The following is a 12,586-nucleotide window of genomic DNA, read 5'->3' on the forward strand; positions in this document are numbered from 1 at the left end:
TTATTCTTCTAAATATTTGTAACCACTATGCCATTCATATATTAAAAGCAATATTTCTCATTTTGGAGTACTTTCTTAATAGTATAATATATATATTGTAGGTTTATTGTCTATTAAAAAGATGATGACATATAAGCTGATTTTGTGTTCTTACTAATCTATTTCAAATCTTCTTGATGATAAAGATCTAGAAGAAAAAATAAAGATACCTTTGAAATTGTTACTGTTATATCAGTTTGATAGGAGATAAAAATATACAATATATAGTCTCATTTCAGAGATATTTATAAATTTGTGTAAATGTAACTATGTATCATGATTGCAAGCAAAATAAACTGCGCATATGATTTCAGCATCATAAATGCATTATATAAATTAAAACCTAATAATATTTATCTTATTAACAAAATCTCTACATTGGTATATACATATTTTATTTTTTTGTGATTTATAATTCATTAATTTGATACAATATACATAAATAATTTAAAACTTATTATATCTACCCAACTTTAAAAAAGCTGCTTAATATTTATTTCCCATGCTTTGAACTGTAATATTTAATACCATTGTGTGTAGAACATCTTGCATATTTAGTTAATAAAGCATTCACATTCAATTTATTTGTTTCAAATTTCCTGAAATAATATTAATGCTAAATAACAGTTTGAAATGGTAAAGTGGTATTAAAAGTAAAGCATTCAAAAAATGTTTTCATACTAACAATATGTACGGAGTTATTTCTTCAAGAGTCCACTTTTCTTTTACTTTAAATATTTCTTTAAGTCTATCATTGATATTTTTTGGTAGAGTTTCTTCTGGAAAAGATATCACTTCTTTTTGCATAATATTTTTATCAGAAATAATAATTGCAATTCCTCTTAAGTATTCCTCTTTTGGGACTATTTCTAAAATTGTTTTTAATAAAAATCACAAGTAAGTATTCAAAAATTTACGTTACTATTCACTTACTTTCTGGAGCACCCATTTTCCAAGATTCCATAAAATCATTATACTTATTAATAGGTAAAGCGGTAAGAAGAACTTTTGCTAAAATTTTACATACTTTGTCTTCGTTGTATCTACAAAGGAATTTTATGTAAGAAAAATTATATTTTAAAACTTTGAAATATATGGAATTATTAGAAGTATCTATAATTTGAAAATAGTACCTATAAAAAGGACTACCGTCCTCTTTTACTTTCTCGCTTAAACTTGTATATTTCTCAAATAATGCTTTAAAAATAGGTTCAGCAATAAGTTCTTTTAAAGAATCATATGTAATTTCTTTATCAATCTCATCTACTTCCCATGAGTAATCATTGAACAGATCTAACATATATGTCAAGTGTCGTACTTCTCCTTCGAACGATATTAATCGAAGATAACCTTAATAGCAAAATATAAAATAATATTTGGTAATTAACTTTATTAGAATAATTCTCTGATGAAGTTCACGGTTTAATATATTATATATAATTAATTATATATAATTTTATAAAAAATTACCATCTATTGTTACAACTAAGTGATCACTTAAAGCCTGTTTCAATTCATCCTCACTAGCCTGAATTTCATTTCTTAATTTATCCCAATCATAAAGTGTCGTTGAATTTATTTCCGACTCATTTTCTTTACCTTTGTAACAAGAAGGTTCAAGTACAGACAATATTTTATCAACTCGAGGTTTGCATTCGTGTACCTAAACAATTCTCATTAATATTTATTAAACTTTTTAAAATGATTATAAAGACGATCTTAAATACCTCATAGTAGGTATGAAAAATTCCTGTTACGCAGCATCTTTTTATCACTCTACCATGTTCTTCTGAGCTCTTTGTATCATCCGCTAACATTAAATCAGGTACCAACAATAAAGAATTTGACGTTTCTGCTTCTTTTACCTCATAAGTTCGATTCTCTGTACAAAGTACTGCAGATTCATTACTATTACCCTTAAAGGATAAACTTAAATCCCATAAAGTTAGTTATCTTACCAAAATGTTATTGTAAGACATAAAACAATTCCAAAAATTTAGTTATGAAACCTTTATGTAATATACTATGAAATTAATTTCTTACCTATCTCCTTTATTAACTATTTCTAATAACTGTTCATCGAGCTCCACCAATTTGATACCATGGCCAGAAAAAAGATCTTTTGCAGGATATAATATCTGTGTTGTTTCATTAAGATCGGATTCATCTATGTCAGCTGAACGTAATGTTTCACGCACGTGTTCTACGTTACGTAAATAACTAAAGGATTTAAGATTTGTTTAAGATTATTAAAATTATTTATAATTGATATAAAAGAAAGTAATTTAACTTTATACTAACTTTGTATATCCAGATTCGTTCATAATTTAAGTTCACAGTACGAATAGTACTTCAGTATTATACAATGCAGTACTTCAATTTAAATTCAAAAATATATATATTGATTTTTCTTTTCTTTCAATTTACCGTCACAGAGTAAAATTCTCCCGCGTCAATTCTTGCTAATACCAATTTGAATATTTATAAGAAAAATCACTGCGGATTTCTCTATAAATAAATTACTAATAAATTCCTTGTATTTAGCTCTCCTGTGTTTTTAATTCGATTATTTTAATACCATTATCGTTTATGTGCAATTCAAATCAAATGCCTTAGATATTATTGTTTCAATATATTAAGTTATTATTTATTATTTTTAATTACTATCACTATTAATATATTTTTTAGCCACCAGATGGTGCAAAAATCAGTTGGGAAATTATTTACCCTAGAGTAGTGTCTATTCTATATGATTCTTTTTGTTCGATTTATCGAAAAGATTCAGTAGCTGGTGGCCATATTATTGCCTTGCCGTTGCTCGGATCAACGAACTGTTCTGTGATCAAAAAGTCTGACTTTTATCAAATCTTGTTTTTATTACGGTACGTATCCCTTTTATATTTATCCAAATACGAAGTGTTTTAAACAAAACTCTTACAAAATATTAACTGGTATGTCGTATTTCAAAACGTGTTTTTTCAAGATAGTTCAGATTCTAACAACAACGAGTATTTATTATTTCAATTATTTTGTTATCGATTTTCATATAATTATTCGATAATGTCTCGATTGCCACAACAATGCCAATTATTAATATATATTTATATGAATAGTGTGTTTCGATAGGAGGACCATAACCTTCCTAACGAAAAATGACGAGTAATGAACGTTTTCTATCTTATATATATATAAAATGTATATGATATAGTTATAAATATTAATGAATTGTATTAAATCAAGTACGAAAAGAAATATAGATCATATTTTTGTTCACAAATAAACCTCTTTTTTTATACATTATATATATGGTTGTTGTTCCTTATAAATATTGTTTCGTTATTTTTAGGAAAATTATCTATCCAATAAGAAATAACAATGTCGAACGATGTAAATATGCAGTCTGATAAGGTATGTCATAGTCTAAGTATTTAGCATGTTTATGATCTTGCATGATAATAAAATTGTATAAAATATGTGAATATAAATTGTATACTTATATGTGCATAAATATATACATATGTGTGTACATATATATAATATATATCTACACATGTAAATATGTATCTTGGGCTGCTATGGGGAAGAGGTTGAGATATTATTTCGTCTATTTGGAACACTGGAAAATACTGGTAAATGAAAGCTCTTGATTAATACCACTTTTCCTTTGAATTAAGCCCGATGAGGAAGAAAGTCTCGATAAAGCTGAGGAAGAAGAGGGCGAATCATCTGTTGACCTGCATGCGGTACCTATCTCTGCAAATTAAACTTGCTGCTTAAAAGCCTATCTTTCATGACTTATCTTATGTTTGCCGCTGTATTAACTCCAGTTTGTATTGTATAGTAGTGCAATTGTAACTTGTAAAGACTTTATACAGATATAATTACAAAATTATATGAAATAAAACATAAACTTTTAGCAAGAAAGCGGCCCTGTTTATGGTGGTTGTGAAGGACCGAATGCAATGTATGTAAAATTGGTTAGCAGCGATGGTCATGAGTTTATTGTGAAACGAGAACATGCATTAACAAGCGGAACAATCAAAGCTATGCTTAGTGGACCTGGTCAATTTGCAGAAAATGAAGCCAATGAAGTTAATTTCCGTGAAATTCCGTAAGTTTAATAAGTTTTTTCTATAAAAAAAGAAAAAAAATACAATTATCTCTGGCATAAAATTTTTTATTTCATCAACATTTTTCTTACAGTTCTCATGTACTTCAAAAAGTCTGCATGTATTTTACTTATAAAGTTCGTTACACGAATAGCAGCACAGAAATCCCAGAGTTTCCGATTGCACCAGAAATTGCGTTAGAACTTTTAATGGCTGGCAATTTTTTAGATTGCTAGATGCAATACTAAATCTTACAATGCTTTATTTTCAAGTGACAAATTTGGTTTCTCAAATTGCTATTATTTATCATTAAAGCAGTTACACCTTTTCTGACGAATATTTAACACCTAAATAATAACATTAATGATAAAGTCTAACACTCAGGAGCCATAAACATTTTTATGTAACGATATATATATATGATGTTCCTCTATGAAGAAGACACAAGGTGCATCGAAAATTATGTATTCATGAGTCTGCAATGATTATATGTAATTTATTATCTAATTTTTTGTTAGAATTTTGTTAGAACTCAGCTTTTGTGAAAGAAACAAATACATTTCTTATTTATGCCTGATAGACTGTTTGAAGACAACCAGAAATATTTTAACATTCAATGATATAAATATTTAAATACCGAGATATATAAATATACAATTGAATTTACAGACAGATATTGTTGGTAAATAATATGTCTCTAAAAAAGAACGAATTAAGCAATTCGTATCGTTTGTAATTCTCATGGGGTCAAAGAGAAATAATTAAGCAGTTTTTCTCGCGACAAAGAATTTTGATCATTTATTACATTCTGTATAGTAACGTATTATATTTGTTATTAAATATAATCTTCAATCTTCTTGGATTAAATTACTATTAGACAATGATGAGAACATTTTATAATCTTTTCAGAAAGTCTATCTTCTTATTTTGTTTTTCAAATGCAGAGTCAAAATCATAGATTACTAAGTAGAAAATGACCTCTATAGAAAATAAGTTAGTTATTATATTGAAATGCGTTGAGTGATCTTCTGTCACATAGGAGATAAAATATTGTTTTTGACATCTATATACAAAGAATGTATGAAAATATAAGATAAAAAAGAAAGCTAAGTGCATTAAAATAGTTTGTTAACGTTGGTGCGTAATTACTTATAAGTACCTTATAATAATTCTGTAAAAATATGTGTTAAACAATAGAACTATAGAAATACTAAATTTCCATTTTTTGTGAAATTTCAACATCTTTTATTTACATAGAAACGTGAACACCAATGATCATTGTAATACTATTAAACTACATACTTTAATTTTATAAGTTATTTCTTTGTAATTACTCATTAACTTAATTTATTGTTATTTTCTTGAAGTAAATGTAAGCACAAATATATTTCATCAATTTCAATTAAAAATAAGAAATCTCAAAATTAACAATTACTATCCATCCGCATTCAATGTTATATTAATATTTTTAAATAATCTTTCTTATTGACAAATTTTAAATATTCAATATTATGCGATCTATCGGTATTAGAAAAAAATTTGATTATAAAGTAGGCTTATTTCCAGTCATAACATTACCTTTTGTCACATTATCTATACATTGTTTAAGAACATGAAGATTTTCATTCTTTTTTAAATCCTTCTCGAGATCTTTAAACTTTGCCTCTAATCGTTTAGAATATGCTTCTAGCTTATAAGCTGCTTGCTCCAATTTATTAACACTATCGTCAATTTGATCAATATTTTCCAATATAGGTCGCAAATTTTTATATTTTTCGTTTAAAGAATCCAATGATATTGAAACATTCGACGATATTGTTTTCAATTCTGTGTACTTTGCGATAGTCTCTTTATTTAGTCGTTCTAGTAATCGATAATCAGCGTGAGTAGCGGTGAGTTCTTCTTGCAAGTATTCGCCAGTTTTTTGAAACATCGTATTAGCTAAACGACTTAGGTTTGGATCATGAGGATCAAGAGCTTCGAAACTACTGGTACTAGTTGAAAGTGTTGTACCACGTTTCGGCGATTCGCATCTTGAATTTCCATCTGTCATGGAGCTTTCCATCTGTGCGCACACAGTGGATTGTGTCGGTTCTTTTGACGGCTTGTTTACGGTTGTCATTTTCTTTTTTTTTTTTTTTTTAATTTGTATCACTCCGAACGAAACTTGTTAAATCAACGACCAACTGTAATTTCGATGAACACTGTCTTCTAACAAACGTGAAGAATATTTTACAATTTAGAAAGTAGACTCTTCGAAATAAATTCCTTTCCTAACCTTAATCGTGTCACATCTTCGACACATTCACTCGTTCTTGTACATCACGATGTGACGTAATTTTTACATCAAATTAGTTCTCTATAATTATTATTTATTATAACCGATTTTTACATCGCGTATCGTTCGTATCGTATTTTCTTTATTTATTATACATCGAGCCAATATGCGTATATTTTCGAAAACAGCTAAGTTTTTAGTTAACGACAAAGTTGGCTCCTTTCAACTAGTTATTATATTTATTTAAAAAAGATTAGTAATATTTGATAAAAAGAATAATTAATTTAACTTTGTCGAGAAACGGAAATTCTCAGAATTATTTTTCAGGACTACAGGTTGTTTCATTTAGATTAATTCTGGAAGTAATATATGTATCGCGATTATATCATGCGAAAAATAAAATCAACATATTGATTTCAAATATATATATATATATATATATATATATATATATATATATCTGCTGTTTGATTTTAGACAAATTTAATACAAAATATGTCGAAAAAGGATCTTAAATAATTCGAATATATCTTAAAAATGCGAATAGTGCGTATAATATTAAAAGAAAATTCTCGATCTTTTCTGAATAAGTGCAAATCCGCCATATGCTTTATATATCCAATAGCGTAGCAGCGATCAGAACGACGTTAACTATGATTCGTCGAGCTTCTTCGATATTCCATATCGTTCTAATACAAACGACCAATCGAATACGAAGGAAGTTACAAAGATATTTTATATCGAAAATACTTTTGTGATTCTTTAAGGAAAGGCACGTAAAGGTTGAATCGTATATTATACGCAAGAAAACGCGACCGAAGGTCGGTTTCTTGAAGGAACAGTGGAAACACTCCTAGTGGCGGCGCGCCGCCGGAACATAGTGTTGCGGTTTTTCTCGTACGGAAATGTGAAAATTTTCGTAGTACAACGGGAAAATCAAAGGCGATTAGCGTGTGCCGTTGGTCGACGGTAAAAGGGGTCAGAAGGTAGGTCGAATTCAAGGATAGTTTCTGTCAAGAAATCTTTGAAAGCGAGATGACACTCGTGCTTTGAAGCGTTATACATCTACGATCCCGTGTCTCTACAGGCCTGCCAGTTGCGACATGGCGGGTTTTCGAGAAGAGGATAAAGCACTCTTCCCGATCCAGAGCATCTCCTCGATCGTCCAGATCTTCCAAAATCAACTGGAAAATAGCTCGGAGCCGGACCTCGCGCTACTTTCGATTCTCGTCGGAGCTGTTGAGAATTCCCTAACCTGTAACCGAACATTTACGTCGCAGGAGAGCACTGTTTACGACGAGCCTAAATTGCCGGCCGTCGAATATCATATAGCCGAAGCATTATATACTAAGTTTCACGCTGTTATCAAAGGAGCTGTCGATCTCACGGTTTACGACACCAAATACGCTACGCGTGAACTCATCAAGAAAGTCTCCGACGTTATATGGAACTCGCTTACGAGAAGCTACTACAAGGATCGAGCTCATCTACAGAGCCTCTACAGTTATCTTACCGCAAATAAATTGGATTGTTTTGGAGTTGCTTACGCAGTAGTCGCTGGTTGTCAAGTGTTAGGATTTAAAGATGTGCATCTTGCTATGTCAGAGGATCACGCATGGGTCGTATATGGAGAGCATGGTTCTGAAACTGCAGAGGTTACATGGCACGGTATGCTTTTTGTAATACGTTTATGTCTTCTTTGTAAAATCTTTTGTCTGGTCATAGTAGTATTTCATTCCAATTATCTCTGAGCTCAGTTCAAAGAACTGAATAAGAAATTGATAAACCGTTTTGATGTGTGTGCTACAAGTTATTCAAAGAATGCCACATCAAAATTTTCAAGCATGCTACTTTTAATATTAGGGAAGGGAAACGAGGATAAACGTGGGCAACCCGTTGAACCTGGTGTAGCTTCTCGATCGTGGTTGTACGTAAATGGTCAGGCGGTTGTATGTTCTCGTGCTATGGAAGTTGCCACAATAGTATCTGCTATAAATCCTAGTCTGAGCGCAACAGCAGATGCGGCAGAAGTAGCGTTACTTCAACAAGAATTATTATGGTTACTTTACGATTTGGGTCATCTTGCCAAATATCCTATGGCGCTTGGTAATTTGGGTGATTTAGAAGAAGCTGCGCCAACACCAGGAAGACCTCCTGCAATAGATTTGTTTCAGGTTAGTTTAGAATTTTATAAAATAATGTCAGAATAAAGCATGCGAGGAGAAATATCATCGTATTTCATTATTTTAGGAAGCCGTAAGATGTGCAAGAAAATATTACGGCAATGCACACGTTTATCCATATACTTATCAAGGTGGTTATCTTTATAGACATGGATTACACGCTAATGCTTTGGCGTCTTGGTCAGACGCTGCAGACGTATTGAGAAAGTAAGTTTTTATTATCTTGAGAGTTTTCCTCAGGTGTGTATATATATATATATACACATATACATTTAAAAGCAGATTTTTTCCTTCGACACTTTGTTAATGTTAATTAATGTGCGACAGATACGATTATTCGCGGGACGATGGAGAAATATATAAGGAATTATTGGAAATTGCCAACGAATTGATACCGCACACGGTAAGGGCCGACGAACGACTGTTACGACAGCCACGGTGTTTCGTGTATCTCCTAAGATTTTACGACAGTATCTGTCAATGGGAAGAAGGAGCAAATACTCCTGTCCTGCACATAGGTTGGGCACGACCGTTAGTGAATACAATCTCTAAATTCGATGCTTCGATCCGTGCTCAGGTTGTCATCGAATGTTACGATATGGAAACGAAGCAAGAGGAAGAAAAAATGCAGAAGAGGGAAACGAGTCCCGAGGAGACTCTTAACAATAATAATAATAATTATTGTAAAACGAAGGAGAGGGGCAATGCAGCACGCGATTTAATCAAAAGTTTGGAGTCTAAAGTACCGGCTAATCCAGCACCGATGCATCCCAGTATTCAAGCGTTAACAGCTGCCTGCAGTGAAAAAATCCTTAACAGGGATTATTTGCTGCAAGGTGGTGGGGAACCATTCGTCGCTCCTCCCGAGAATGCCTTACCTCCAGCACCGTCAACATCTCAGGAAAGCCTAGATCCTGAGGAGGAAGTCGATTCTGAAAATGAGAGGCCAAGAATAACTTTGTACAGTCAGAAAATGAAGGGCCTCAAGGATCTTCTTCTAGCCGAGAAGTTAAATACGCATGCTATTTCGTTGCAATTAACCGCACAAAGTCAGGTACAAATAGGTAAGAAGTCACGCGGTAGCGACGAAGTAGGAGTCAATCAGCGTCCGAAGAGGACGCGGCGCGAATAGTATAAAATCTTTGACCACCGTTTTGGTCTGGTTAAGTATTGAAACACGTTAACCCGTTCTATGTCTCGTCTTTTATAAACGACGAGGAGTAACGGGAAACGTGATTAAAGATACACAACGGTGGTCTGTACTTGCCGTCGAAATGAAAGAAAAGCAAGAAAGAAAGAAAAAAACAAAAGAAACACAAATCAGAAGGAAAAGTCTTCGCTCTCACAGTTTCCTTGTATTTTTTCGAAGTGAATTCTCGGAGTTGATTATTTTTCGAAGGAGAAAAATCGTGATGAATTTTGTGCTGCTTGATTTTTACATTCTCTCATTTAATGCCGAGACGATGGGAACTTTGTCGTTTTAGAGATAGGTATAGTAGATATGAACAAAATTTATAGAAAAGTACAAAAAAGTTCTCCCCCCATCCCACCCCCTTATTTAAGTTAAATACCGATAATTGCGAGTACTTGAGTTTTCGCGTCTTCGTGAAAAGAAAAGAAAAGAAAAGAAAAAGAAAAAGAAAAATGAAGGTATTTTACACGCCTTAGAGGCGTGTATTCTTTCATTCTTCCACGGTGTTTAAAAAAAGAAAAAAAGAAAGAAAGAAAAGAAAAACAAACAAACAAACAAACAAACAAACAAACAACAACAAAAAGAAAAAGAAAAGATATCTTTCCTTATCGCACGGTGGAGAAAAAAAAATGAATCGAATATCGTACCTAATTCTATTATTATAGTACACTCAGATTTTTCCCTTCAGTACGATTATTTATTCTATTAACGACATAATAATGATTTATCGAGGCGCGAATCGATCGATATTCGGTATTCGTCGTTTCTCATATGTCTAACTTTCTTGTTGCACTATTATTTATTGATTCACGTTTTTTCTATTGAAGCTATTGCACTATGAATGATTACAATTGACAAGTTGTCGTTAATGTTTTTTAAATGGTAGTTAAAACTTTTGTTAGAATTACGCTTCTATGGTCTAGTAAGAAAAACCACACATTCCACTCTGTACGTGGTGCAAACTAATTAAGTTTTACCTAAGGTATTTTAAGCATAAAATGTTCGCTTATTTTTATAACTATTTATTTTCAGAAGTAATTATAAGTACCTATTCGTAGTACTCTGTTTGGCTATTTTTCGATAGGATAGGAAGAACATAGACACGGTGCGCTATTCTATGATTTGACGTTCGATTATTCGTCGTGTCAGATGGCGAAATATCTTTTAATTACGGACAAATTTAAAAAACTTGCGACAGAATTTCCAAACGATGAATGTTCAATGATACTTTTTCTTTCTAAAATCTTTACTTTTCGTTGCGTTCTACGAATGTCATGTATTCGCACGCTCGTCGTCGCAAGTCTAATTGTATTTCCCGGCAGCTTCTCGCAGCTGACGATTTTTTATTATTTTAACGTTTTATTTTTCATCTCTTTTTTTTCATATTATTAATTATTATTATTATTACTATTATTATTACTATTATTTTTATATCTATCGACATTGATTTTTCCGTAGTACTAACGTTATGCGTTTCTTTGTTTCTTTTTTTTTTTTTTTTTTTTTTTTTTTAAACGCGCAATACAACGGTCATAGAGGTATGACCCGAATCATTTTATCGAACACAGTACCTTCCTAACAGTACTATATTATTAGTTGCTCCTATCCTAATTACCTCGAATCTTGATGGATATTGCGGATATCCAAGTACGTAAATAAATCGCATCGACTTTGATGTTAAGAAAAGGAAAAGGAAGAAAGAAAGGGGGAAAAAAGAAGCAGAAATGAATAAGAATTATTTGACAATGTTTAGACGGGTTGTTGTAGAGTACGTTGTTGACAGGATGAATATAAATGGTCCGAGAAGATCGACGATCACTTAATAATGAAAGGCGCTATCTTACTGTGATGCTGAATATATACTATATATAAATATATATATAAATATAAATATATATATATATAATTATACAATTAATAATCGTAATAACTAACAGGCAGCCTGACAATTGCAGAATTTATTCTCCCTCGTCGAGAAAAGGGAAATTCTCTTTGCGTCGCGCTGATCTATTAAAACGAGATAAGAAAAAAAAAAAGAAGCAACAAGCTCATAATTAATGAAATAATTAGGAACGATTACATAATGTAATTATTGCGGAAATAATGAGATATCGATATTCGACGTGATATCAATTATGTCGGCCGTCGACCGTCTGCCGTGCTTGCTGCAGCTAAAATCGATCTTTTCGAGTATATATATATATATATGTATTTTTTTTTTATATATATCTTTCTCTTATTATTTCTTCTTTTCACAATGGAACGCATTACATATACGTATATATGTATATATTTATCATTCTCGCCGCATAATCCATGATCGTTCCTTTTTAGCAGGCGAGGCACGTCAGAATCAGCGGCATGTTTTTTTCTGACATTGTATCGACGCATTTCTCCTAGCGTTTATCGAAAGTTAACAAAAATAAAACAAAATAAAAAAAATAATAATAATAGTAAAAAAGAAAAAAAAATAAGAAAAATCGCAATGGAGAGTAACGTGCGCGTTACGAGTTAAAAAAAAAAAATTCATACGTATAGTCATCGCACGCTCGTATATGTATATGAATATGTTATGTATGTATATGCGTGTACGAGAGAGTGATCGCTTTTTTCTTTCAATTTCTTTTTGTTTTCTTTATATATGTATACATATATGTATATATACATATATACATACATATATATATACACATATATATGTATATGTATATATATATGACTTAATTGGCCAATGCAAGTTTGAATTTTTCACTCTCTTTGTCAGCAATCAAAGAAAAACAAAAAA

The 12,586-nt window shown here is 31.4% G+C and overlaps 4 protein-coding genes across 8 annotated transcripts; 2 read left to right on the plus strand and 2 right to left on the minus strand.

The window, feature by feature from the left end:
• Positions 1-344: 344 nt before the first annotated feature.
• LOC122630219 (sister chromatid cohesion protein DCC1) lies at positions 345-2,645 on the minus strand. Its single transcript, XM_043814497.1, has 8 exons — positions 2,341-2,645; positions 2,083-2,259; positions 1,767-1,968; positions 1,510-1,702; positions 1,173-1,389; positions 973-1,082; positions 725-908; positions 345-638 (listed from the first exon to the last, which is right to left on the minus strand). The coding sequence occupies exons 1-8, from the start codon at positions 2,361-2,363 to the stop codon at positions 533-535; spliced, it is 1,212 nt and encodes a 403-aa protein (XP_043670432.1). The 5' UTR covers positions 2,364-2,645; the 3' UTR covers positions 345-532.
• Positions 2,646-2,773: 128 nt separating this feature from the next.
• On the plus strand, positions 2,774-5,280 carry LOC122630234 (elongin-C). Of its 3 annotated transcripts, XM_043814532.1 has the most exons (5): positions 2,774-2,921; positions 3,386-3,447; positions 3,714-3,782; positions 3,957-4,150; positions 4,243-5,280. In XM_043814532.1, exons 2-5 carry the CDS (start codon positions 3,415-3,417, stop codon positions 4,382-4,384), a joined length of 438 nt encoding a protein of 145 aa, XP_043670467.1. In that variant the 5' UTR covers positions 2,774-2,921; positions 3,386-3,414; the 3' UTR covers positions 4,385-5,280. The 3 variants fall into 3 exon arrangements, with proteins under 3 accessions (XP_043670467.1, XP_043670486.1, XP_043670477.1); XM_043814551.1 differs by lacking the exon at positions 3,714-3,782; XM_043814542.1 differs by lacking the exon at positions 2,774-2,921 and having other exon boundaries at positions 3,380-3,447; positions 3,714-3,865.
• Positions 4,199-6,812, minus strand: LOC122630227 (biogenesis of lysosome-related organelles complex 1 subunit 2). Of its 2 annotated transcripts, none has more exons than XM_043814519.1 (2): positions 6,427-6,812; positions 4,199-6,356 (listed from the first exon to the last, which is right to left on the minus strand). In XM_043814519.1, the coding sequence occupies exon 2, from the start codon at positions 6,268-6,270 to the stop codon at positions 5,692-5,694; it is 579 nt and encodes a 192-aa protein (XP_043670454.1). In that variant the 5' UTR covers positions 6,271-6,356; positions 6,427-6,812; the 3' UTR covers positions 4,199-5,691. The 2 variants fall into 2 exon arrangements, with proteins under 2 accessions (XP_043670454.1, XP_043670444.1); XM_043814509.1 differs by having other exon boundaries at positions 4,199-6,359.
• A 419-nt stretch (positions 6,813-7,231) lies between these two features.
• On the plus strand, positions 7,232-12,265 carry LOC122630199 (menin). 2 transcript variants are annotated; one of them, XM_043814464.1, is made up of 5 exons: positions 7,232-7,412; positions 7,514-8,094; positions 8,290-8,600; positions 8,677-8,816; positions 8,937-12,265. In XM_043814464.1, the coding sequence occupies exons 2-5, from the start codon at positions 7,530-7,532 to the stop codon at positions 9,739-9,741; spliced, it is 1,821 nt and encodes a 606-aa protein (XP_043670399.1). In that variant the 5' UTR covers positions 7,232-7,412; positions 7,514-7,529; the 3' UTR covers positions 9,742-12,265. The 2 variants fall into 2 exon arrangements, with proteins under 2 accessions (XP_043670399.1, XP_043670407.1); XM_043814472.1 differs by lacking the exon at positions 7,232-7,412 and having other exon boundaries at positions 7,420-8,094.
• Positions 12,266-12,586: the final 321 nt, after the last annotated feature.

This window comes from Vespula pensylvanica, chromosome 1 (assembly GCF_014466175.1).
Source record: "Vespula pensylvanica isolate Volc-1 chromosome 1, ASM1446617v1, whole genome shotgun sequence".
In the NCBI taxonomy this organism is placed as follows: Eukaryota; Metazoa; Arthropoda; class Insecta; order Hymenoptera; family Vespidae; genus Vespula; species Vespula pensylvanica.